The sequence below is a fragment of the Gekko japonicus genome, unplaced genomic scaffold (genome assembly GCF_001447785.1).
Source record: "Gekko japonicus isolate JY-2015 unplaced genomic scaffold, Gekko_japonicus_V1.1 scaffold5377, whole genome shotgun sequence".
NCBI lineage: Eukaryota > Metazoa > Chordata > Lepidosauria > Squamata > Gekkonidae > Gekko > Gekko japonicus.
Window position 1 is genome coordinate 3,324 of NW_015168202.1, and position 27,907 is coordinate 31,230.

A 27,907-nucleotide genomic window follows, 5' to 3' on the forward strand; every position below is an offset into this window, starting at 1 on the left:
CGGTTCATTTAAATCTGAGCTGACCCAGCCATGACAAAGACTGCACATCTCCTCCCATCTATAAATGCTGCTGTAGGGAGAGGAAACAGGTTTAACCCTTCACCCTCCAGTTAGTTTTAACCACCACCCCCGTCCCATTCTACTACTGACATTTTAAAAGAGAAAATGCATATTTTTCAAGAGTACACAATCTTCTCCTTTAAAATACTAATAGCAGAGCAGGGGAGCCCATTAGGAACAGTGGGGAAGAAAGAGTAGATGCTGAAGAATTAAGCAGAAGAATCCTTACACCAAATTTCACCATTTGGGGCTAGGCCATCAATTCCCCTGAACAATTGTTACTAGCTTCTTACCCCTATGCATTCAGTTTCTTGGGGGGTGGCACTCAAAATTCCACCAATTTATACTTTTTTTAAAAAAAATAACATTTTTATTGTATATTTTCAAAAGTACAATACAGATGAATAAAATTAAATATTACAACATCAGAAGTACAGCATAAGTCAATGAGATGAACATATGATATAAATCTAAATGCATCGATTCATCGGCTTCATTAAGTTTGAAATGGATCCAGGTAGCCATGTTGGTTTGAAGCAGCAGTACACAGCCTGAGTCCAGTGGCACCTTTAAGACCGATAAAGTTTTATTCGAGGTATGAGTTTTCGTGTGCACGAAGTTTTGATCAGCCCGAGAAGGAAACTCCCAAACTAGAGGGAAAGTCCATAAACTGGACAGCCGGCTGGGGAGCTTGGTGTCCAAATTCTGCTATAGGGAGACCTGGCTCCTGCAATTCCATGACAGGAAACAGATGGGAAAGTGTCAGCTCTCTGGTCTCTAACAACCCAGTCTTGGGCCCAGTTCTTAAGAAGCGGGATATGTAAGGTTTTGTAAAATTTATGAGCAACCAGCTTTCTGTTCTTTTACTAGCTTTTTGCCCTAATTCTACCTGCTAATAGATTGTTTCCACATATCTCTGCTTTCTTGAATACGTGTGTGGATAATAAAGCTGGGTAGATGATAACACTGTTTTAAACCTGTAATGTCTCTGTTTATTGGACAGGGCCCTTGGAAAATCTCACTCCTCCATCTAGGTTGCTTGGACATGATTTTCCAGAAATAGTGCTGAAAGGACAGTTCCAATAGAGGTGGCACGACACTAGAATCTTTTTCACTCCTACACACATATACATCTCTAATTGGTCAGAGGTGGTCAAAAGGGGAAAGCAGGGCAGGCCAGAATAAGTACAGACCCCAGAAAAATAGCACCTGGTATCTCTGGCCACTGTGTGACACAGAGTGTGGGACCGGACAGCCCCAACACAACAAAGCAACAATAAGCTATTCCCAGCAAGGGTGATAAAAACCAACTCCCGTTCAAGGGCCAGTGCCGCCTAGCTTACCTGAATGTCCCCGAGGTGTAGCCTCCTTTCTTCCCGGGCAGGCAGCGGAAGGTCCCAACGACCTGCACTCTGTCCCCTGGCTTGACCGAGTCCACCAGGTCGTCGTCCACAATGATGTCCACAGAGCGAGGGAGCTGCCCGGCGGGTGCTTTCTCCGGCATCTCCTGGATGATGATGGTTTGATGGTCCTTGTAGGTGGACAGGCCGTATTCTGTCTCCAGGGGGTTGTTCTCTTCGTCCTGCAGCACAAGCAGTGTCGGAAAACCCAAGTCACCGTGGGTTTCGGAGATATCAGAAAAGGGGTCTGTCGTGATTTCGAGTTATACGAGTGTGTTTCTTTAAGTGGCTGGTAAGCGTCAGTAGAACAGGGGGGGTGGACGAGGGAGATGAGTGAGTGAGGTGATTGGCTGGTGACTGAGAGTGTGGGGGCGGAGCTAGGAGGTGTGTGTGTGTGTGGAGAGAGAGAAGGCGGAGTGCAGTGTTCCCGCTAAGCTGAGTTAGTGTGAGTTAGCTCAGTTTTTTAGCCTCCAGCTTGCACATTTTTGTCTTAGTTCAGGAAGGAGGGTTCCAGAGCAAACTAATTTACGCAGCAGCCAAATCGCCTGTTCACAACTATAACGCCGGCAGCTCAGAAAGTAGAATTTTTGTTCACAGGACTCCACAGCTTAGAGGGAACATTGGCGGAGTGTGCAAGTTTGAAGTTTAACGTCAGTTGTGGTCCATCTACACAGAGTCCAAGAGGCAGTCTCCTCATTAAGATTCTAAAGGAGGAAGAAAATATACTTCAGGGGGCAACTTAGGCAAAATCTTATATTGTCAGAATATTATAAGAGTGGGGCGGGGGAAAGCCGACAGAGACCTGAGTAAAAAGGGGGGAAAGATTTTACTAAAGCAACTTAACAAAACCTCTTGTAACCAGTGTTCCCTCTAAGCTTAGTTAGAGCGAGCCGGGTCACAGCTTTTTAGCCTCCGGCTCACACGTTTTTGCCTCAGCTCAGGAAGGAGGGCTCCAGAGCAAGCTAATTGACGCCGCAGCCAAATCGCTCGCTCACAACCTTCATGCCAGTAGCTCACAAAGTAGAATTGTTGCTCACGGGACTTCACAGCTTAGAGGGAGCATTGCTTGTAACCAATAGGCTTTGTTTACCAGGAAAGTTTTATCTTGTTTATTGTTAACCCAGAGTCTCATCCTCAGAACCGCATAGTCCAACAAAGGAGCTTTAGAGCTTGGGCACAATACTGTGGGAAAGATGAATTAAAGACTGGGATTATATTCCTGGTGGCAGCGACGGATACTTTGAGTGAGAGAAAGAAACAGCAAGAAATTTAAAACCACATCATACCTAACCACACAAAATAAGAGAGGTATCGTCACGGGGTTTCTGGGCCACAATAGAAACACTTAGAGGTACAGCCTCTGCTTGGCATGCAGAAGGTCCCAGGTTCAATCCCCAGCATCTCCAGTTACACGGACAAGGCAGTACAGAAGAACATAAGAACATAAGAGATGCCAATGTTGGATCAGGCCAAAGGCCCATCCAGTCCAACACTCTTGTGTCACACAGTGGCCAGAAATACCAGGTGCCATCAGGAGGTCCAGCAGTGGGGCCAGGACATTAGAAGCCCTCCCACTGTTGACCACAGTAGATGATTGGAAGGACTTTTGCCTGATATTCTGGAGAGCCACTGCCAGTCTGAGTAGACAAGTTTGACTTTGATGGACCGAGGGTCTGATACAGTATAAGGCACATGAACTTTCTGGTTCACACAGGAACAAAAAATGGGTTAGGGTTGCAACGGCTGAGGACGGAATGGTGGTTCAGGGTTACCATCTCCGATGAGTGTTCATAATGTTCATCGTGACCATCTGTGATGAGTGTGGGCTCCTCAGTATATGCAGGCCTGGTTTATAACTATTATTTGGAGCTACACTTTTTCAGTGACTCATGTACAACCCGCCTGGCCTGGAAAATATATTCTATATTTGCATTTGCGTGTGTTGGTACAATTTAGATTCAGGTGGGGAACTCAAACTCGCTCCCACATCTGTTTGCTCACTCTTGTATTTGTTGCCATCCACAGATCTTTCTTACATCCATTCTCAGCTATAATCACTACTGGGGTCTCCCAATAACAAATACCGAAGTGGTTCTTCCGGAAGCTTCCTTAGGCTGAAGGAAGGCTGGACCCACCTCACAAATTCCAAAATATTTATTTTTAAATCATATGTGTACGCTTATAAGAGCCATGAAGGAGCCACGGTGGCTCAAAGGTTAAGACGCTGAGCTGCAGACCGGAAGGTCGGTAGTTCGGCCGTTCGAGACCCGAGTGCACCGCATGACGGAGTGAGCTCCCGTCTCTGGCCCCAGCTCCTGCCAACCTAGCAGTTCGGAAGCAAGAAATTGCAAGTAGATAAATAGATACTCGTTCAGTGGGAAGGTACCAGCGTTCCGTGCAAATTTCCAGGTCGCTCCGATACAGAGCTTTGCAAAATGCTTCTTATGGGTGCTAACCCAATAGTCACAGCTTCTATCTTGTCAGTTGCTTATAAAATATGCCAAGAGATACTATGAAGTGTATTCGAATTAGAATTTTAATCGTTTTAGTGTTTTAAATTTTGTTCTGTACATATTGTTGATGTCTTCTGAATGGTATTACACAATTTATGCTGGTCAATGACTGTATTAATAAAAAGTAAGTAAGCACTCCGTGCACCTTGGCATTTAGTCATGACAGCCACTAGCTTTCGAGCAAGGGAAACCTTTACCTTCATAAGAACCAAGAAGAAACTTCTGCTCCATTGCTAGGATCACATAGAGGATGCCCCAAAACCCCATTAGCTCACCTTTGTAGGGTAAACGGCACTAGATGGAAAAGCTTCCAGCGATGTCATATCTGTATACCGGCGCTCGATGGTCTTCTTGGTAGCAGGGCAGTAATGCACACTGCGGACGATCTTGGGGCGCACCAAAGAGCCTGGGGGGGGAATATTTAGCTGGCTGATCATTTTGACCAGCATTCACTCCAGATAGTCACAGACTCAACTGCAAAGTCTGGTCTCAGAGCACAGCAGGTTTCAAGAGCATATTAACTGTCCGATCCTATGCATGTCATCTCCAGTCTGTTCTAGTAGGTTCAGCGGGGCTTACTCTCAAATAAGAGTACAATCGTAATACTGCCATAATCCTAAAGCCGTTTCCAACCTGCTGCAAGTCATCCTGAATATTAGAAAAGGATTTTTTTAAAAAAACTCTGATTTGCCACTGGGGCCCTAAGGTTTGCCGCTCTTCAGTAACACTCAACCAGCTGCACCCGATCTCACAGGAACTCTTAGGCAAATGGGCAAATGGGTTATGTTCTATTATAGGTGAGTGTTCCAGCTAATCTGAGTTAGTGTGAGCTAGCTCAGTTTTTAAGCCTCTGGCTCACACATTTTTTGTCTCCGCTCAGGAAGGAGGGCTCCAGAGCAAACTAATTGATGCAGCAGCCCAATCGCTCGCTCACAACTTTAATGCCAGGAGCTCAACAAGCAGAATTTTTGCTCACGAGACTCCACATCTTAGAGGGAGCGTTGTTACAGAGGTGTGTCGACATTCTTGCCTCATTGGAATTATGAAATGTACGTGACAAGAAACTTCAGACGGACTGTGATCTTCTCATCAGACAGGGGTATTAATGATCACAACCAATGCTCCCTCTAAGCTGTGGAGCTCTGTGAGCAAAAATTCTCCTTTGTGAGCTACTGGCATTAAAGTTGTGAGCGAGCGACTGGGCTACTGCCTAAATTAGGTTGCCCTTCCTGAGCTAAGACAAAAATGTGTGAGCCGGAGGCTAAAAAAACTGTGAGCTAGCTCACACTAACTCAGCTTAGAGGGAACACTGATCACAACGCTAAAATGAAACCTCCACACTGGGGACACACTCCACAGATGGACTTTCCACAAGTAACTAGCTGTTGTTGGCCACAGGTTGCAGGCAGAGGGGCGTTTAACCCTTCCTGCCTCAATTCTCCCCTGCAAGCCCAGGGTGCTTTACACCCCACCACCAATTCCCCCAACCCCAGCTAATTCCAAAGCTAGAAATGTTTTCTTTGCTTTATTCATTCATTTATTTAGATGATGCATGGTCTGCCTTACTCAACTGGGACTTTGAAACATTTCTACCCTACCTTATTTCTTCGTACTCAAATGCTCTCCCCCTCAGCTAATTTTGTTCTTGATCTGAGTGCTGACTAGGCAGAGGATGAGCTAAGCACCCCCTCCTGCCTGCCAGTCCTTCCCTGCAAATAAAGTGGGAGCTGTGGCTCAGCGGTAGCTGCCTCTGCTTTGCATGCAGAAGGTCCCGGGTTCAATCCCCGGCATCTCCGGCTAAAGGGACCGGGCAGGAGGTGACGTGAAAGACCTCTATCCGAGACCTTCTGCCAGGTATGAGAACTTTGATGGACCAAAGGCCTGATTCGGTGTAAGGCAGCTTCATTAGAACAAAAGAGTTTTCAGTTAAACATGAGGAAGAACTTCCTGACAGAGCGGTCCCTCAGTGGAAGAGGCTTCCTCGGGAGGTGGTGGGCTCTCCTTCTTTGGAGGTTTTCAAACAGAGGCTAGATGGCCATCGGACAGCAGTGCCGATTCTGTGAACATAGGCAGATCACGAGAGGGAGGGCAGGAAGGGTCGCCTCAGTGCTTAGTTCTTGTGGCCCTTTCTTACACGCCCCGGGAAATGCTAACTGCCACTTTGGGGTCAGGAAGCAGTTTTTCTTCAGACCAGTTTGGCCGGGGATCCTGGACGTTATTTGTCATCTTCTGGGTGTGCAACAGCGGTCACTGCGGGTGTCCTGTCCAGCGCGAGCTGTGCTAAGCCAACGCTCTCTAGGTGTGAGTCAACGGCACGGCCACTGAGGAGAGCTTAAATCATCTTTATTTAACTTCACACGCATTCAGAAGATCATTTACTCACAATCGACCAGATAGCTGGTTGGAAAGTGACATCTTGTGATCTAGGTCAGTTCTATAGCCGTGGTGAGAAAGAGATGGGCTTCCCCTCTCCTTGCAGTAAGGGTTGATGGACAAAGAAACGGAAAAGAACAATAAAGCTCCTATCTTTGTGCCGCTGAGCTCAGGAAATTAACTCTTAATGAGCCAGTCAGAGGGAAGCTTCTGGGACCCCTAACTGTGGACTCCAATTCCCAGGGTGCAACAAGTCTTAAAGATACAGAGCAGTTTTACTAAACTACAGATAGACGCTGGCTGGAGGCAGCACAGCGGGTGTGGAGGGGGAGGTATTTGTGAATCTCCTGCATTGTGCAGGGGGCTGGACTAGAGGACCCTGGAGGTCCCTTCCAACTCTGTGATTCTATGTGTGTTCATCCTCTTCAAAGCCAGCCTTAACAGGCAATCACAGTATGTGTGCAACTTGTTTGCAGGGCGGGGAGAATCAGCATAACATATGAAAAGCCATGATGGATCGGGCCAATGGGCCATCCAATCCAACACTCTGTGTCACACAGTGGCCAAAACCCAGGTGCCATCGGGGGTCCACCAGCGGGGCCAGAACCCCAGAAGCCCTCCCACTCTTGCCCCTCAAGCACCAAGAGCACAGAGCATCCCTTGCCCCAGACAGAGTGTTCCATCTATACCTTGCGGCTAAGAGCCACGGATGGACTTCTGCTCCAGCATGTGTAGGAAGGATGAAGCACCCCTCGATAGCACTTTTTTGCAATGTAAACAAGGGGAGAAAAAACAACGGTTGAAGGGTTCTTAACCCTTTCAGCCCTGCTGGTCCTTCCCCACATGACTGCGGAGTGAGCCAACTTCTCCAATGCAAATACGCCACACCAAAATTACTATCAGTCCTCAAAAAGATCTGTTTGCCGCTACACCCATGAAAGCCAGAAGAGGAGCGCAGAGCCTGCTAAAAGATACATCACGCCAAACTGAGGAAGCTGCATCGGTAAAGGGAACTGCGGCTTATACTACCATATTGCTCCCTATTTTTATGAGTGTGCTCTAGATTAGGTAGTTTCGACTGCACTTAACGTATCATGTTTAAAAGCTAATGTTTTGTCTCAGCTCTGTTTGAGATGGCAGCTTGATTTCCGAGCTCTGTAAGTCCACGCCCTATTTGTTTCTTCGCTTAATTCATTCATTCATTTGTGCTGTTCACTGGATGGCCCGTCCGGTTGATTGTATTTGACTTGCAGTATGTAATTTTGCCCTGAGTCTCAGCAAGAAAGATGGACTTTAAATAAATTAAATAACTCAGCACCCTTTGGTATTAAGAAGAGACTGAAGACAAGATTGGATTTATACCCTGCCCTTCACTACCCGAAGGAGTCTCAGAGCGGCTTACAATCTCCTTTCCCTTTCCCTCCCCACAACAGACACCCTGTGAGGTGGGTGGGGCTGAGAGAGCTCTTGACAGAAACGGCTCTTTTTCAAGAACAGCTGTGCCAGAGCTTGTGACTGACCCAAGGTCACATCAGCAGGTGCAAGTGGAGGAGTGGGGAATCAAACCCGGTTCTCCCAAATTAGAGTCTGCGCACTTAACCACTACACCAAGAAGGATTGGATTTATACCCCGCCCTTCACTACCCGAAGGAGTCTCAGAGCGGCTTACAAACTCCTTCCCCTCCTCACTACAGACACCCTGTGAGGTAAAACAAGAAGAAAAAGAAGAGATTGGATTTATACCCCGCCCTTCACTACCCAAAGGTACCCCACCACTACCCCACCACAGACACCCTGTGAAGTAAAAGAAGAAGAAGAAGAGATTGGATTTATACCCCGCCCTTCACTACCCAAAGGGAGTCTCAGAGCGGCTTACAAACTCCTTTCCCTTCCCCTCCCCACAACAGACACCCTGTGAGGTGGGTGGGGCTGAGAGAGCTCTCCCAAGAATTGCTCTTGAGAGAACAGCTCTGAAAGAACTTGTGACTGACCCAAGGTCACACCAGCAGCTGCATCAAACCCGTTTCTCTCAGATTAGAGTCAGCGCTTCTAACCAATACACCAAGCTGGCTCTCTCCTGACACACCACTCTGCAATTCCCACTTTACTCTCCCAGGGCTCTTCCCACTCACATTTTGTCACAATGCCCTCCACGCAGACAATGCTGCCGAGAAACTGGGAGGTCAGCGTCCGGGGCGTCACGTGCTTCGACCCAAAGCTGCCTTCGAACCCGACGTAAAACTCTTCGTGCTGCTTGGAGTATGTGGCGTCCACAGAGGCGACCATATCCTTCAGGGCGCGCTGGAACGCCACCATCTCTTCAAAGGCATAGTTCAGCACGCTAAAAGGAGAGAGGGAGAAAAGCCGAAGAGGCTGGGCTGCCGGGAAAAGCCGAGGATCGATCCGCACGGCTGCGTCGACCCTGCAGATACCCTGTGAGGTCCGGCGGCTTTGGAGGAGGAAGCCACCAGTTCACTGAGAGAACCGTAGCAGCCGTCTTCCTCCTCCTCTGCCGCCTGTTTGCCAAAGCGATGCTGTACGCAGCACCACTGCGTCAAATTCTTCTAGGTTTTTCTGTAGCAGAAGAGCAAAAGTCCAGGAGCACCTGAAAGATTAACGAAACTTGTGGCAGGTCATGCGCTTCCGTGAGTCGCGGCTCACTTCCTTAGATACAGCTCTACTGGAAGAAGCAAGCAGGGAGACTCACGGAAGCGCCTCCCCTGCCACAGATTTTGTTCGTCTTTCAGGTGCTCCTGGACTCTGGCTCTTTCCTGCTGCTACAGACAGACAGACTAACAGGGCTGCCCCTCTCGATCCATCACATCCTAGCTGTAACTGAACAAGTGAGCAGTGACTCACGAGAGCGAATGCCCCGCCACGGATTTTATTGGTCTTTCAGGTGCTGTTGGACTCTTGCTGTTTTCTACTGCGACAGACAGACTAACACAGCTACCACAGCTAGAACACGAGTTCATCTGTCCTTGTCAGGGCCTTTTTTTGTAGAAAAAGCCCAGCAGGAACTCATTAGCATAATAGGCCACACCCAACAGCAGAAACTCATTAGCCTATTAGGCCACACCCCTGGCAGCACAACTCATTGGCATATTAGGCCGCACCCCCATGTTACCAGAAGTGTGGTCATCCAGCCACACCCACCTTTTGCTGCTTATTCTGTTTACCCAGGGCTTTTTTTTGTAGCAGGAACTCCTTTGCATGCTAGGCCACACACCCCTAATGTAGCCAATCCTAATGAGTTTCTGCTGTTGGGTGTGGCCTATTATGCTAATGAGTTCCTGCTGGGCGTGGCCAACTTGGAAGCCAGCCGGAACTCCGTTCCTGTGCGTTCCTGCCCCAAAATAGCCCTGGTCCTTGTATTTCCTAAATGAAGGGACAGATGGACTCCCATTCTAGCTGTATCCGAAGACGTGAGCAGGTAGACTCACGAGAGCTCCCGCCCTGGTGCTCCTGGGCTCTTGCTCTTTTCTACCGCGACAGACAGACTAACACGGCCACCACAGCTAGAACACGAGTCCACCTGTCCTTATATTCCCTAGATATCTGTCCTTATATTTCCTAAATGAAGGGACACGCGGACACACATTCTAGCTGCATCTGAAGATGTGAGCAGTGACTCCCGAGAGCTCCTGCCCCGCCACGAGTTCTGTTCGTCTTTCAGGTGCTCCCGGACTCTTGCTCAAATTCTTCCGCCGTTCCCCTTGAACACTGCAAGTCTCCATCAGGAAACAGGGCCCCCCCTCCCCGGCCACTTAAGAAACGTATCGCCCTCTGCGGCACTTGTTTCCAATCAACTGCAGACGATCATCTATGGTTCCTCCAGTTTTCCCAGCTTTCAATTTTTAAAAAGCCGCCAGCAATTGTTGCTGCAGGGGTATGGGAGGGAAGATCAATGTTTCCAACAAAAGGGCCTAGAGATTTACTTTGAAGGGGGGGGGGAATGGGCATTCAGAAGAGCCGATCAATCAAAATAATGCTATAGAAGAAGAAGGACTGGATTTATACCCCGCCCTTCACTACCCAAAGGTGTCTCAGAGCGGCTTACAAACTCCTTTCCCTTCCCCTCCCCACAACAGACACCCTGTGAGGTGGGTGGGGCTGAGAGAACTCTGACACAAACTGCTCTTTTTCAAGGACAGCTCTTATCAGAGCTACGGCTTGCCCAAGGTCACCCAGCCAGGTGCAAGTGGAGGAGTGGGGAATCAAACCCGGTTCTCCCAGATTAGAATTTGCACACTTAACCACTACACCAAACTGTACGTCAACTGCAATTTTTTTTAAAAAAAAAAAAAGTGAAAAATGCCTGTTGGCAACAAGGGAAATGGCGGCTGGGGGGGCAGGGACAGGAGGGTGTCACTGATACAAGGAAAACGCACACTTTCTTGTCCACACGGCACATAAATACTTTGACTTCAATCTTTCCAGAAACACTTATCGACTTCAAAACATACCGGCTGGCTCTCTTCCCATTCTTCCTTCGGAGGTCATTGAAATTGACAATCAGACGGTACTGGTTGTCGCTTATCATCGTCCGGACTTTACTCTGGTAAATCCCCTGGTCCTCCTGCAACAAAACAGCAACACTGAGATTATTGTTTTCTGTATGGACGCAATACCCAGGCCCCGTCCCATTCTTCCTTCGGAGGTCATTGAAATTGACAATCAGACGGTACTGGTTGTCGCTTATCATCGTCCGGACTTTACTCTGGTAAATCCCCTGGTCCTCCTGCAACAAAACAGCAACACTGAGATTATTGTTTTCTGTATGGACGCAATACCCAGGCCCCAGTCACACGAAAGGTTTTGGGCTGGGAGAGGGACGGATCAGGGGCGCAATCCCACCGCAACATCTGGGAAGCACGGCCGCATCAAACGCGGCCGTGGGATCGCCAGCACGTCCTTCTGGCCGAACTGCCATCTAGTGTCCCCTGGCTGAACTGCGCATGCTCACACATGTGCAGTTTGGCAGCCTCCATCTCTGTCTCGTCGCTTTCTCCCCGGTATCTGATCGTGCCGGGGAGCAACTGCGCGGCGAGTCACGGGATCTGTATGATCCCGCCGCTGCGTGTCTATTTTGGCGTGGCTTTCAAAAGCCGCACTTTGCGTGTGGCAGGGACCCCAGCTGAGCTGCTAGAAGGGGTGAGTGTTTTTTTACTTGCTTTCAGCTGAGGGGATTCAGCTGAGGATATTGTGTGGGAGGACTGTGTTTGGGAGTGTGTGAAAGCGATTAGAGTTGTTGCAGAGTCCTGGATGCTTGAGAGAGGGAGAGGAAGGGGCACTGTTTGACTATGATTGACTGTAATTCAGTATTTAAGAAAGCACCTTGCCAGAGGCACGAGCTAAAGGGCTCTTTGCCTGTGGCTCTTCGCCTAGGGACTCTTAGACTAGGGGCTCTGTAAGAAGCCCAAAAAGAGCCAGAAAGACAAGGCCCTAGGCTCTTTGTCTTTCCCGTAAAATAATTTGACTTGATAACAAAACCCACATAAATACCAAGGGTTTAAAAGGGGGATTATATTTATTTATTTTAAAAGAATTATGAAGCCAGAATGCCAGCAGGGGGTTGGGGGCTATCCAGTGTTTTGCACGGAGTGTCACATGTATGACTATCTGCCCACTGGGCAGAAGTCTTGGGTGTGTCCTCGGTGCAAGGAGCTCCTGGTTCTCAGGGAACGTGTGTGCTCCCTTGAGGCCAAGGTGGCTGACCTGGAGAAGCAGAGACAGTCAGCTAGGCACACAGAAAAGACTCTCGGGGACTTGTTAGCTTCGTCCCACTCTGGATCTGGCAGCCCCGCTGCTGTCAGGGAGCATGAGGGTCTAGGGGAAACAGGGCACCATGCTGAGGATAAGGGGAATGTGCCCTCAGAAGGGACCTCTTCCCCAGCTGGTGAGCGGCTCTCCTTTTGCACCAAGGAACCATCCCTGAGCAGGGTGGGAGGGGGGCTCTTGGTAGTGGGTGATTCGATCCTTAGGCAGGTAGACAGCTGGGTGGCGAACCCGCGTACTGACCGTATGGTGACTTGCCTGCCTGGTGCGAAGGTAGCGGACATTACGCGTGTTTTAGATAGGCTGGTAGATAGTGCTGGGGAGGAGCCAGTGGTCGTGGTGCATGTCGGCACCAACGATGTGGGGAAATGCAGTCGTGAGGTCCTGGAGGAGAAATTTAGGCTGCTGGGCAGGAAACTTAGGTCCAGGACCTCCAAGGTAGCCTTCTCAGAAGTGTTACCTGTTCCACGCGCAGGGCCGGAGAGACAGGCAGAGATCAGGAGTCTCAATGCGTGGATGAGACGATGGTGTAGGGGGGAAGGGTTCAGGTTTGTTAGGCACTGGGATACTTTTTGGAACAAGAGGGAGCTGTACAGGCGAGACGGTCTCCACTTGTCCCGAGAAGGAACCAGGCTGCTGGCACTTAAAATCAAAAAGGTGGCAGAGCAGCTTTTAAACTGAATATTGGGGGAAAGCCGACAGGAGATGAAAAGTCTCTGGTTCGGGTTGGCTCATCTGAGAGAGGTGAGGGGGTACCGGTTGCTTTTCTACAGGGAGGTGGATTGAAATTGTCCACAGAGGCCATGGCTGGTGACATGGACTGCCGGACAACGACTCGAGATAGCAAGAGGAAGGATGCAGGCTTAACTTGTAAGGGAAATTACAGCTGTTTCTATACAAATGCTAGAAGTGTCCGAGGTAAAATCGGGGAGTTGGAGTGCTTGGTGTCGGAGGGAAAAATAGACATTGTGGGTATTTCTGAAACTTGGTGGGATGAGGAAAATCAGTGGGACACAGTGATTCCCGGTTATATATTATATCGGAAGGATAGGGGGGGAAGGGTTGGAGGTGGGGTAGCTCTGTATGTCAGAGAGGGTATAAAGTCTAGAAAGATTGAGAGGCTAAGTGAATTGGATTCGCTTCTGGAAGTTCTATGGGTTGAAATAGGGGGGCCAAAAGGAAACTTAACACTGGGAGTTTGTTATCGCCCACCAGATCAAAAGATAGAGGAGGATTATAAAATGATGAATGCCTTAAAGATAGCAACTAGACAAAAACACTGTGTAATAATAGGTGATTTTAACTACCCACACATTGATTGGGTCAATATGTGTTCTAGTCGGGAAAAAGAGATTGAGTTTCTAGACACTCTAAATGACTGTGCTATGGAGCAGATGGTCACGGAACCTACCAGGGGAGAGGCGATCCTTGATTTGGTCCTAAGTAACACTCAAGACCTGGTGAGAGATGTAAAAGTGATTGCACCGCTTGGAAACAGTGATCATAATGTTGTTGAGTTCATCATTTGTACAAATAGAGAATTGGCCAAAAAGACTCACACAACCATTTTTAACTTTAAAAGGGGTAATTTCTCTGATATGAGGGGACACGTGGGGAGGAAACTGAAAGGAAAAGTAGAAAGGGTCAAAACAATTGGGGAAGCTTGGGATCTATTTAAAACTACGATCCTAGAAGCTCAAAAAATATATATTCCGCAGGTTAGGAAAGGCACAAACAGGTATAGGAAAAAGCCTGCATGGTTAACAAACAGAGTAATGGAGGCTGTAAAAAGTAAAAAGAATTCCTTTAAGCAGTGGAAAGCTAGTCACAGTGAGGCTGATAAAACGGAACACAGGCTATGGCAAATAAAATGCAAGTCTGAGGTCAGGCAGGCAAAAAGGGAATATGAGGAGCATATAGCAAAAAACGTAAAAACCAACAATAAAACTTTCTTCAAATACATTAGAAACAGGAAACCAGCCAGGGAGGCAGTGGGGCCCTTGGACGACCAAGGGGTAAAAGGAGTATTGAAGGATGATAGGGAAATGGCTGAGAAGCTAAATGCATTTTTTGCCTCCGTCTTCACTGTGGAAGATGAGAGGTGCTTGCCCACTCCAGAGCCGCTGAGTTCGGGAGGGGTGTTGAAAGACCTGAGTCAGATTGAGGTGACGAGAGAGGAGGTCCTAAAACTGATAGACAACTTAAAAACTGAAAAATCACCAGGCCCAGATGGCATACATCCGAGAGTTCTGAAAGAACTCAAATGTGAACTTGTAGATCTCCTGACAAAGATATGTAATCTTTCCTTAAAATCTGCCTCCATTCCTGAGGATTGGAAGGTAGCTAATGTCACTCCCATCTTTAAAAAGGGTTCCAGAGGAGATCCGGGAAATTACAGGCCTGTCAGTCTGACGTCGATACCGGGTAAATTGGTGGAAACCATTATTAAGGAAAGAATTAGTAGGCACATAGATGAACAAAACCTATTGAGGCAGACTCAACATGGGTTCTGTAAGGGAAGATCTTGTCTCACTAACCTGTTAATGTTCTTTGAGGGGGTGAACAAACATGTGGACAAGGGGGATCCAATAGATATTATTTACCTTGACTTCCAGAAAGCTTTTGATAAAGTTCCTCATCAAAGGCTCCTAAGTAAGCTCAAAAATCATGGGATAGAAGGACAAGTCCTTTTATGGATCAAAAACTGGCTAGTTCATAGAAAACAGAGAGTGAGTGTAGGTGGGCAATTTTCTCAGTGGAGGGTGGTAAGCAGTGGGGTACCGCAGGGATCAGTACTTGGTCCACTGCTTTTTAACTTGTTCATTAATGATTTGGAGATGGGAGTAAGCAGTGAAGTGGCTAAATTTGCGGATGATACAAAGTTGTTCAGGGTGGTGAAAACCAGTGAGGATTGTGAGGCACTCCAAAGGGATCTGTCAAAGTTGGGCGAGTGGGCGTCAACATGGCAAATGGGGTTCAATGTGGCCAAGTGCAAGGTGATGCACATTGGAGCCAAAAATCCTAACTATAAATACACGTTGATGGGGTCTGAACTGGCAGAGACTGATCAAGAGAGAGATCTTGGAGTTGTAGTGGATAACTCACTGAAAATGTCGAGACAGTGTGTGACTGCAATAAAGAAGGCCAATGCTATGCTGGGGATTATTAGGAAGGGTATTGTAAACAGATCAGCCAATATCATAATGCCGCTATATAAATCAATGGTGCGACCTCATCTGGAATACTGTGTGCAATTCTGGTCACCACACCTTAAAAAGGATATTATAGCTTTGGAAAAAGTGCAGAAAAGGGCAACTCGAATGATAAAAGGGTTGGAACACTTTCCCTATGAGGAACGGTTAAGGCGCTTAGGGCTCTTTAGCTTGGAGAAATGACGACTGAGGGGTGACATGATTGAGGTTTATAAGATTATGCATGGGAAAGAGCAGGTAGAGAAAGAGGTACTTTTCTCCCTTTCTCACAATACAAGAACCCGTGGGCACTCCATGAAATTGCTGAGCGGTCGGGTTAGAACGGATAAAAGGAAGTACTTCTTCACCCAAAGAGTGATTAACACATGGAATTCACTGCCACAGGAAGTGGTGGCAGCTACAAGCATGGACGGCTTCAAAAGGGAATTAGATAAGCATATGGAGCAGAGGTCCATCAGTGGCTATTAGCCACAAGGTGTAGATAGGGGCTCTGGGGCAAGTGATGCTCTGTCTTCTTGGTGCTTGGGGGGGCCAACAGTGGGAGGGCGTCTAGTGTCCTGGCCCCACTGGTGGACCTCCTGATGGCACTGGTATTTCTGGCCACTGTGTGACACAGAGTATTGGACGGGATGGGCCTTTGGCCTGATCCAACATTGGTGTCTCTTATGTTCTTAATACACCCAGTTGCCGTTTCTATCAGGGCAAGAAAATCGTCTGCACCAAATTATCTAACACGGATCACTGCAACCTGCAGATAACACATTTAGCCGTCTCATACAGTGAGTTCAAGAAATATGGCATCTGCAACTTAAATCAGAGGCAAAAGCATTTGGGCTTTCTAAACCTCTCTCACTGACAGCTAATCGACGCAACAGCCAGTATGGTGCAGTGGTGAAAGTGTCAGACCAGGATCTGCGAAATGCAGGTTCGAATCCCCGCTTGTGTCATGGAAGCCAGCTGGGTGACCTTGGGCCAGTCACACACTCTCGGCCTATCCTACCCTCATAGGGTTGTTGTGAGGATAAAACAGCGGAGATCAGAGTGATGTACACTGCTCTGGGTCACCACCACCCTCTAAGCTGAGTCAGTGTGAGCTAGCTCACAGTTTTTTAGCCTCCGGCTCACACATTTTTGTCTTGGCTCAGGAAGGGATGGCTCCAGAGCAAACTAATGTATGCAGGAGCCCAATCGCTCACTCACAGCTTTAATGCCAGTAGCTCACAAAGTAGAACTTTTGCTCACAAACTAACGTTTTTATATATTTCCTAAGACTTAATGCCTTACTGTACATCACCCAGAGAAAGCTGGGACAGGGTGATTATTAATTAATAATAATAATAACAATAATAATAGCAGCAGCAGACCAGCCATTGATCTGTCAGAGTCTCTACTAATGTCATAAGGCCGCTTCACATGTCTCAGGTATCACAGAGCAGAACCCACCCAGCACAGATACATGCATGCAATGCAGTCCTAAATCAATGGGTTGAGAGTTGCAAATGTAAACATTCAGGCGGGTAGCCATCTATCATTCTGAAGCAACAGAACAAAGTTTGAGTCCAGCGGCACCTTTAAGACCAACAGTGTTTAATTCCAGCTATAAGCTTTCGGTGTGCATGCACACCTCTTCAGATACGTATATCCGAGGAAGTGTGCATGCACACAAAAACTTCTACCCAGAATTAAACTTTGTTGGCCTTAAAGGTGCCACTGGACTTTTAGGATTGTGCCATGTATCGCGTTCCGTGCGCCTTGGTGTCTAGTCATGCCGGCCACGTGACCACGGAAACGTCTTCGGACAGCGCTGGCTCTTCGGCTTGGAAACGGAGACGAGCACCGCAACCCTAGAGTCGGACTCGACTGGCTTTCGGGCAAGGGAGACCTTTACCTTTATGTATCGCACAGCCTCAACTCCGTGCGTGTTTCCCAAAAGGGGACTCACGCCTGCCTAGAAAACACACCCTTCTGTCTGAAACCACCCACCCCGGCTCACGAAATACTCTACACATGCTCAGAGGTGCCCTTTTTCTCTTGCTACCCACTGCATCCCAGGGCAAGGCCTTAGCACTACAGTTCCCTTTCCGGGACTCGGCAACCCCTTTACTTAGGCTAACGACGAACTCTCCATCCGACCCCAGCCGGTTCCCCCCACCCCTGCTCACCTCGTCGTCCAAGAAATCCAGGTAATCTCGCTGAGCCTCTCGCAGTTCCACGTCGTCCACGGGAGCCGCCATTCCGACGTGTTCCGAAAGGCCCGCAAAAGAACAAAAATATTAACTTTTTTTGTTGCTCTCGCAGGCTTAAGGCTGCCTTCTCTTAGCCCCGCCTTTGGCGCGAAAAACGGAGACGCTTTCCCGCCAAGAGGGAAGGGGGGCGTGGTTAGAACGTCCCCCCGCCCGGCCCCTCGCTCTACGTCTTCTCATTGGACAGGATCACGGCGACTCCTTCAATAAGAAGGGTAACGTTTTCCTCTTTGTTCTGAGCGCCCGCGGAACTTCCGTACGACAAACCAATGGGTGAGACTATGGGGCGTGCGGGTTGTGTTTTTTTTTTTAGCGCTGACGTTCCAGCGGGCAGCATTGTGGGAAACGTAGTTTCCGACTCCCGCTTTGCCCATTGACCTGAAAAGGCGAAGAGGACGGTGTCCTCGCCATGTCTGATGGGAACTGTAGTTTCTAGTTTTTACCTAAGCGCTTGGATGCGTTTCTTCGAACTCGCGCTGGACTATTTGCGTTCATGATGGTTTACCAAATATACATATATATATATACACACACGCACAATTGAATTTATTTATTATAAATAATGTCAATAAATAAAAAGATCAATGAATTGCAATTTTTAAAAGTTCCTATGGGTGTGATCAATTCACCAAACGTTTTCTTCTTTTGTCAGAATAATGATCCAAAATTGGGTTGTTTTTTTTTTTTTGGGGGGGGGGTTTGAACACTATTAAAAACAGAAATAAACCAACGGAACAGTGACAATTAAAGGGGAAAAACAAGTGCTTTCCGCAAAGCCAAATGTAAAAACGGTCAGTTCTTTCTGTTCCCAGAAGCCTGTTGTTACAACAGGTGGCCACTGGGTGGTGTTGCTACGCTGATAGGTCTGACCCTGAAAACTGACGGTGAAGCATTTGCCTGTATTAACCATTGATACCATCACGACATTAAGAAATATTTATTTATTCATTTCGATTTTTATTCTGCCCTCCCCGCAAGCAGACTCAGGGCGGATCGCAACCACAATATACAAGAATCCAGTAGTTAAAACACAATAATTCAGTAGTTAAAACAGTTAAAAACAGCAAAAATTCAAATAGGTAACACTATCCATGATATTATTGTTGTTGTTATCATTATTATTATTCAAGTGGGCTCAGAGCGGGTTAGAGTCACAGAGACTGTGAGTGACTACATAACAATAAATAATAATAACATGACAATTAATAGAAATTAAAACTAACATTAAAATCAGTTGTACAGCAGCCAGAGCAAGCTTGCCTTAATAAAGGAGATATTCATTACTTACAGTATTTGCTCACAGTTAAATTAATGGCAGTCCAACTGCTAAGGGCACCGACAAGTTTTCTCTTAACAACGACAACTATCAAAAAACAATTTAAAAAAATACCAAGTGACAACATATTCGCTAGTAATGTTTTAGCAGCGATCAGCATTAATGAAATAAGCTCTCTTAAGATTCTCTTAAGATTGGTGTAAAATGAGTAAAGGTAAAGGTAAAGGTCTCCCTTGCTCGAAAGCCAGTCGAATCCGACTCTAGGGTTGCGGTGCTCATCTCCGTTTCAAAGCCGAAGAGCCAGCGCTGTCCGAAGACGTTTCCGTGGTCATGTGGCCGGCATGACTAAACACCGAGGCCCACGGAACGCTGTTACCTTCCCACCGAAGTGGTACCTATTTATCTACTTGCAATTACTTGCTTTCGAACTGCTAGGTTGGCAGGAGCTGGAACTAAAGATGGGAGCTCAACTCCATCATGCGGCACCCGGGTCTCGAACTGCTAAACTACTGACCTTCCACAGCCTGCAGTTCAGCGTCTTAACCACTTGAGCCACCGCAGCTCCGTAAAATGAGTATTTCCCCATAAATTCAGTAATATAGCTTCTGGTGTTTTCGGAAGGCTTACCTCCAGCATTTCCTCAATTTTAGATATTATAGAGGACCAATAACCTTGCACTTTTGGACATGTCCACCAACAGTGGAAAAAAGAACCGGTTTGACCACAGCCTTTCCAGCACTTCGAATCCCTCATTAATCCTGAATGATATAGTTTTAAAGGTGTAATGTACCAGCGGGCGAATAGTTTATAGTTTTGTAACCTAATATTCAAGGATTCAGTAACAAATAGACCAGACGACCATATCTTAGCCCATTGGTCAGGGATTAATGACATCCCACAATCCTTATGCCACGCTTTTTGTTGGGTTGATAAAGAGGACCACTGCTCACGGGCTAGCGATTTATACAATTTTAACAATGTTTTAAATAAATACATAAAACGGGCGCAGAAATAAAGTTCCGAAAAACTCCCCTCGCCACGTTTTGTAGTGTTACACTGCTTCTTGCTTGCATTCTAGATTGGATTTCCATGTCCAATTAATGATTAACCTTTAAAATACTCATACCCTCTTGGCCAAAAATAAATGCGGGCTCCCCCCCTCCCCCCAGTGCATAGAATTGCTCCTGGGAAAAGTCAGGAGGAGAGGTTTATGGTCTGCCTGTTAATACCTAAGGGGGCGGGGAGCTGTAAAAAAGACCATCTTAGCGAAGCATTTCCGCAGATGAAAAGTACGCAAACGGAGAGTGATTTCAGCAAAGCGTACTTTATTCTATCCGGAACAAGACGACTTTGGCCAGGACCCCACTAATGTTGCCAGGTCTGGGTGGTGGCTGGAGATCTCCTGGGATTACAACTCATCTCCAGGTGACAGAGATCAGCTCACCTGCAGAAAAGGGCCACTTTGGAAGGTGGACTCTATGGCATCGTACCCGTTGAAGTCCCTCCCTTCCCCAATCCCCGCCCCCCTTTCTTAAAGGCACAGCCTCACAAGAATTTCTTCTATAAACGCTTTTTTCAAGCATTATTTAAAGGCGTGCACTCCTTTAAGCAGAGCAGGGGGCTGTAGCTGACTAATTCCCGCACTGAGCAAGGGGGTTGGAGTGGGTGACCTCTAGGATCCTGTCTAGCTCTGCGTCAAGAAACTGGTCTCCTTTAAGAGAGTTTTCCTGCCTAAGTGTTAGCTCTCTTCACATCCTTTGCACAAGCAGCAAAGAGGGAACTTGGGTTGTTTTTTAAAAACTGATTGCTCCTCTGATTTTAAAAATACCTGGTTTTTAAAATATCCACGGCAGCTGCTGATGACACTCTAAGCTCCACTCATCTATCCTACCCAGCTATGCTCCCCTGGACTTTTCAAGAGTCCCATCAATACCCTTTTCTTTTTTGCTGTTGAATCATAGCTGATTTAAGGCAACCCTTTAGGGTTTTCAAGGCAAGACACGTTCAGAGGTGGCTGTCTAGCTGTGCGTCAAGAAACTGGTCTCCTTTAAGAGAGTTTTCCTGCCTAAGTGTTAGCTCTCTTTGCACAAGCAGCAAAGAGGAAACTTGGGTTTTTTTTTAAACTGATTGCTCCTCTGATTTTAAAAATACCTGGTTTTTAAAATATCCACGGCAGCTGTTTATGACACTCTAAACTCCACTCATCTATCCTACCCAGCTATGCTCCCCTGGACTTTTCAAGAGTCCCATCAATACCCTTTTCTTTTTTGCTGCTGAATCATAGCTGATTTAAGGCAACCCTTTAGGGTTTTCAAGGCAAGACACGTTCAGAGGTGGTTGGCCATTGCCTGCCTCTGAGTAGCGACCCTGGACTTCCTTGGTGGTCTCCCGTCCAAATACTAACCCGGGCCCCGACCCTACTTTGCATCCAAGACCTGATCTAGACGAACAGAGGTGGTTGGCCATGGCCTGCCTCTGCATAGTGACCCTGGACTTCTTTGGTGGTCTCTCATCCAAACATTGACCAGGGCCGACACTGCTTAGCTTCCGAGATGTGATGAGATAGGGATCGCCTGGGCCACCCAGGTCAGGGCTTATCTCACCAAAATCTATCTATCTGTCTGCCTTTCTGCCTGTCTCTCTGTCTGCCTGCCTGTCCGTCCATCCATCTATCATGTATCTGTCTGTCTGTCTATCATCATCATCATGTCATGTATCTGTCTGTCTATTTTTCTATCATCTGTCTGTCTGTCTATCATCATCATCATCAGTTATCTGTCGTTCTGTCTGTCTGTCTATCTATCATCTGTCTGCCTATCTAGCTGTCTGTCTGTCTGTCTGTCCGTCTATCTATCATGTATCTGTCTATTTTTCTATCATCTGTCTGTCGGTCGGTCTGTCTATCATCATCACCATCAGTTATCTGTCGTTCTGTCTGTCATCTATCAATCATCTGTCTGTCTGTCTATCATCTGTCTGTCTATCTAGCTATCTGTCTGTCTGTCTATCATCTGTCTGTCTATCTATCTGTCTGTCTGTCCGTCCATCTGTCTATCTATCATGTATCTGTCTATTTTTCTATCATCTGTCTGTCGGTCTGTCTATCTATCATCTGTCTGTCTATCTAGCTATCTGTCTGTCTGTCTATCATCATCATTTATCTGTCTGTCTGTCATCTATCTATCATCTGTCTGTCTGTCTGTCTATCTATTTATCATCTGTCTGTCCAGCTATCTGTCTGTCTGTCTATCATCTATCTATCATCTGTCTGTCTGTCTGTCTGTCTGTTTTTCTGTCTATCTATCTATCTATCTATCATCTATCTATCTATCTATCTATCTATCTATCTATCTATCTATCTATCTATCTATCATCTATCATCTATCATCTGTCTGTCTGTCTGTCTATCATCTATCATCTATCTATCATCTGTCTATCTAGCAATCATCTATCTATCTTATTGTATTTCTCCCCCACAAGCAGGCTCAGAGCAGTTTGCAACAAATTCAACAGAACAAATTTTTTTTAGAAAAGACATAATTAAAACAATTGAGCAATAGTCCAATTTAAACCCCAGTAGCATAACCACAAGATGGCAAAAGTACTACAGAAGCTCCCAGAAGACACTAAATGGATGCTCAGGTGGAACCGTTGATTGGGGAAAAGGTATGAAACCTCATTAAGGTGGAACAAAGGGAGCAGGGTAGGCCAATATAACTGGTCTCCTGCCGCCTCACCTGTTAGACGCATTGCAGTGATTAGCTCTGGTTTAAGTGATTTCAGCAAACTACAAGACAAACTGGCGGGGCTGGAGCCCTGCTTATAAGCATACAAAACACCACACCCAACACCCCCCCACTCCCCCTGAGAGACTATTTACATTACACTGACCCCGGTCACACGGGAGGATTTGCCTCACAAGAGGGACAGATCGTGGGCGGATCAAGCGGGCGCGATCACACCGCAACATTTGAGAAGCGCCACGCACCCATCCCCGATCCGTCCCTTCGGCCCAAAAACGTGCATGAAAAAGGTACCAGCAACAGAGCACTATCTTTCAGATGATGTGCGGCAACTCCAGGCGTCTGGTCGGGGAAGCGCTGGTAGCCCATCACAGCCAGCACCGTTCCCCATCCCACGCATGCACACAACCGCGCTACTGCCGGTTTGCTGCACAACGTGTGATCAGCTGCCGGAGCACGGAGCCACGGGGGCACGTCGGATCGTGGTCCCGCAGTTCTTTTTGCTCCGGCTCTAATTTGCCTCCCTTCGGCGGCGGATCATCCCACTCATGTGACAGGGACCACTGCTTATCTATTGGTTAGTTCCTGGATCCCGGCGAACTATTGTTCTAGAGAAGCAAGCTCAGCCCGTTCCTAGGTACAGCTAGAGGAAAGGCTTAGGCTCAATACATAACATCAACCAAAGGCCTGGCGGAACAACTCCATCTTGCAGGCCCTGCGGAACTGTAATAAGTCCCGCACGGTCCTGATCTCCCTTGGGAGGGAGTTCCACCAGGCTGGGGCCAGGGCCGCAAAGACCTCGGTTGAGGCTACGCGGATGCCTTTGGGGCAAAATGGAAAAGATCCTCTGTTAACAACTGTAACTGTGTGTACAGCAAGGTGAAAGGTGCTCAGGGGGTAACTGAAGGAAGCTAGTATTTGCTGAAGGAAGATGTTTGCTGTAAGCAGATAAGAGATTCTGAATGTTAAAAAAAAAAGTTCTCCCTATTCAGCATTTACGTCTATGACGCTAATGACTCCTAGATATGAAGATACAAGAAGACAGAACACCTGAACTGGGTACACATTCCCACCGACGATCTGGAAAGGATTGATTTTCCATTCTTTTCTTTTTCTTTTTAAACCCCCGGGGGGTATTTTTATTTTTTCAATAAGACTACAAACTATAAAGAAACATATTGGAGGGGAAACTACAACTATGGAGAAAGAAAAGGTACCCACACTAACTAAAAACCCAAGAGTGGGAGACCCCCTTCATGTTAAGCTAAATATTAGTATTAAAAGTGTTAGTAAAACAGTATACTTGTAGAGTTCTTGTTTTTCACATTTTCTGTATTAGTAAATTAGTTATTTTGAGAGAACTCTCTGGGCATCTTCTTTACTTCAAAGAGCCATTTATCAGAGTCCTTCTGCCCTTACTCCGGCTTTCTGTCTCTAAAATCATATACAGTTTTCATTGCTCCCGCACCCGCTTCTTTTCTTTTCTTTTTAAAGCCCCACCTGAAGACGGCGGCGTCCGCACCCATTCCTTCCTCCTTTCGGCCCCACCCGTTCATTCGTAACTTTAACTCGACTTGGATGGCTGCCCACAACCTCTTTTGTTCTAATGGATGGGGGTTATCACAGTGCCTGTACTGACTCAGAGGTACGTTTCACTCTAGGAATATTCCCCCTCCCTGTAAACAGTAATGATGGGATCACAGGCCCAGCCTGCAGCTCCCGGTGAAAAAGCTGGCCTGGCCACCTCCAGGAAAGGGAAGTATTTGTGGCCTTTCACACAATCCAACCCCCTGTTTAAGAACATAAGAACATAAGCGAAGCCAATGTTGACGATCAGGCCAGTGGCCCATCCAATCCAACACTCTGTATCACACGGTGGCCAAAAAGACCAGGTGCCCTCAGGAGGTCCACCAGTGGGGCCAGGACACTAGAAGCCCTCCCACCGCTGACCCCCCCAAGCACCAAGATGACAGAGCATCACCTGCCCCAGAGTCCCCATCTACACCTTGTGGCTAACAGCCACTGATGGACCTCTGCTCCACATGCTTATCCAATTCCCCCCTGAAGCCGTCCATGCTGTAGCCGCCACCATGTCCTGTGGCAGTGAATTTGAATTTGTGGCAGTGAATTTGAATGCCACTTCCTGTGGCAGTGAATTTGAATTTCCTGTGGCAGTGAATTTCGAGTCGCTCCTGTAACTTAAAGGCGTGACTGAATGAGTCGAAAGTTGGGTGGAGTTTTTTTAAAAAAAAACAACAGCAAAAATCCCAGAGATATGACTGTCTCGATTCCCTCACAAATATGATTTCAAATATTTCTTGCCCTGACCTGGATAGCCCAGGCAAGCCCGATCTCGTCAGATCTCAGAAGCGAAGCAGGGTCAGCTCTGGCAAGTACTTGGATGGGAAACTTCCTTGGAATATCAAGAGGCGGGAGGCGGGGGCAGGCTTTACTCAGTAGCCTCTCTGAATATCCTCCAGGCTCCCAGTAGGGGTCAGTCACCAGAGGTTGCCATGACTTCCAGGTGCGTGCACGGGCACACACACAAAAATACAAAAGGAAAAAAAATTAAACATAAGAACATAAGAGAAGCCAATGTTGGATCAGGCCAATGGCCCACCCAGTCCAACACTCTGTGTCACACAGTGGCCAGAAATACCAGGTCTAGCAGTGGGCCAGGACACTAGAAGCCCTCCCACTGTTACCCCCCCCAAGCACCAAGAAGACAGAGCATCACTTGCCCCAGAGCCCCTATCTATACCTTGTGGCTCATAGCCACTCATGGACCTCTGCTCCATATGCTTATCTAATTCCCTTTTGAAGCCGTTCAAGAGGGAATTCTTTAACTTAGGGCTGCCAAGTTGTGGAGGAAGCATCTGGGGAGTGGAAACCAGCAAAATGGCATTCCGTGATACCACAAAATGGCATTGCATGATGCCACTGCACAGTGCAGCCCTCTAGGATTTTTCCCGATCTCTATGGTAAAAACCATAGAGATCGGAAAGAATTTCCACAGCGTCGCACAATGAGAAGATGCCGCCTCCAGGTTCCAGCCGGAAGTGACCTTGGCACATCATGTGATGTCATTCCTCCCTCCATTTTCTCCCTACCGCTCCACTGAGCACTGGCGGGGGACAGATAACAGTGGCAGAAGGTGCTATCAGATAGTGGACTGTACTTTAGACTGAGTCGATTTTAGACTTTAGGTAGACAGCTGTACCTTAACTGAATCGATTAACTGAATTTACAGATGCATTACAGATGCATACATACAGAAGACGTTGATGCACAAATCTGTGTCCCATGTGCTCCCGGGGTCGGATGAGGAACACTCCAGCGAGTCAGATAAAATCTGTTTATTGGAATAGCAGGGAAATACAGGACTGGATACCTTGGCACCCAGTAAAACCAAGCTGTATTCTGCCCCAGCCAGGAAGGGCACTAGGTCTTATACCCTTAAATGACATCATTATGATCAATACATCAAGAAATCCCTAATTGGTGCGAAGCAAATGGCATCATTTGAGCAGGCACCTCTCTGTTGGTGTACTCCCTATGCTGGTCAGAATTACAAGTATTTGCGTCTGCTTATCTGGTCCCGGAACAGAGAAGAACTTCAGGGAACAATGAGATCTACTTTCAAGCATCATTTAGAACTCGTCTACCTCAACATAGTACCGGGGAGTTTCCTGATAGGGCGCAATAGTTCACATAGGACTCCGCTCTTGACAGACTTCCCGGGACCTGGTGCCTTGCTGTACAAAGAAAGATGTTGTTTGGGAACATCTAGATTCTCTATATAATTATTGTTATAACACACATATTTCGCTCTCGGACGTCCTTCAGCTGGGGTGCTTGTATTCTCCAACTATGCTGTTAACCTTAGGCACATTCATTCTATTGCTTTCTAATTATTGCAAAAAGCTCTTAAATCCTACTTCTTCTTCCTGGAGAAGAATAAAACCATAAAGCATATATATTGCAGCCGCTGAAAAGTCAGCTTTTGACCATCTTCGGCTGATTAGGCAGTTGTTTCCCTTCCTCGAACGCAATGACCTGGCGTCAGTCATCCACACAATGGTCACCTCGAGATTGGATCACTGTAATGCCCTCTACTTGGGGCTGGCCTTGTCCCAAATTCGGAAGCTGCAGCTGGTGCAGAATATGGCAGCCAGGCTGTTGTTGGGCCTCCCTATGCGGGAACACATCCAGCTTGCGTTAAAAGCACTGCACTGGCTGCCGATAGCATACTGAATTTGGTTCAAGGTGCTGGTACTTACCTTTAAAGCCCTTTATGGCCAGGAACCTATGTACCTAAAGGACCACTTTTCCCCATATGTTCCCCAGCGAGCACTGCGACTGGGCACTCAAAATTGCCTGGCCCTCTCAGGCCCCAGAGAAGCCAGGCTTGCAGCTAAGAGGGCCAGGGCCTGTAAAAGGGAGCTCTTCCACCAGGCGTTCGATTAAGGAGCCACACGTAACTATCTGAGGCGCCAGCCCCAACACCATCAATATTATTAATACTTTAACAACATCAATAACATCATTAACACCTCACCTATGTAACCCAGGTAAAGGTAAAGGTTCCCTTGCTCGAAAGCCAGTCGAATCCGACTCTAGGGTTGCGGTGCTCATCTCCGTTTCAAAGCCGAAGAGCCAGCACTGTCCAAAGACGTTTCCGTGGTCATGTGGCCTGCATGACTAAATACCAAGGCGCACGGAACGCTGTTCCCTTCCCACTGAAGTGGTCCCTATTTATCTACTTGCAATTTCTTGCTTTCGAGCGGCTCGGTTGGCAGGAGCTGGAACTAGAGACGGGAGCTCACTCCGTCATGCGGTACCCGGGTCTCGAACTGCTGAACTATCGACCTTCCACAGCCTGCAGTTCAGCGTCTTAACCACTTGAGCCACCGCAGCTCAAGTGTAACACAGACCATACCCTAAACTGATTGTTGGACTTCCGCCATGTTATATGTCACTGCTAGCACTTTGTGTATTGTTTTTAGACTTTATTTATTGCAATCTATTGTAATTTTATCTGGGAAACTGTTTATCTGTAGTTATGATGTGAGCCGCCCTGAGCCCACTGCGGTGGGGATGAAGCGGGCGTCCAGCAGTCTTTCGTTAGGTGTGCAGCCTTTATTTAATTGCAGTTTGTCTTAGAATCCAAAAGGACATTTTTGCTGGTGATATTAAAACTATGACTTGGTCAATTCTGCTTTTGACATTCTCCCCCTCCAACATAAAGTCCCTCCCCAAACCTGAAAAGCCCCCCAAAAAACCATGTTGCAAGCAGAAACTGAAAAATC

At 47.2% G+C, this 27,907-nt stretch overlaps 1 protein-coding gene across 1 annotated transcript in view; it reads right to left on the bottom strand.

Annotated features, from left to right (window-relative positions):
• Positions 1-17,644, bottom strand: part of MCM3 (minichromosome maintenance complex component 3) — a gene marked incomplete at its 3' end in the record, with an annotated part of 19,265 nt that extends 1,621 nt beyond the window's left edge. The window contains exons 1-5 of the mRNA XM_015415008.1: positions 17,499-17,644; positions 10,813-10,925; positions 8,479-8,687; positions 4,249-4,379; positions 1,404-1,642 (exon numbers count right to left, since the gene is read on the bottom strand). Coding sequence (XP_015270494.1) covers positions 1,404-1,642; positions 4,249-4,379; positions 8,479-8,687; positions 10,813-10,925; positions 17,499-17,570 — 764 coding nt within the window. The remainder of the gene's footprint in view (positions 1-1,403; positions 1,643-4,248; positions 4,380-8,478; positions 8,688-10,812; positions 10,926-17,498) is intronic.
• Positions 17,645-27,907: the final 10,263 nt, after the last annotated feature.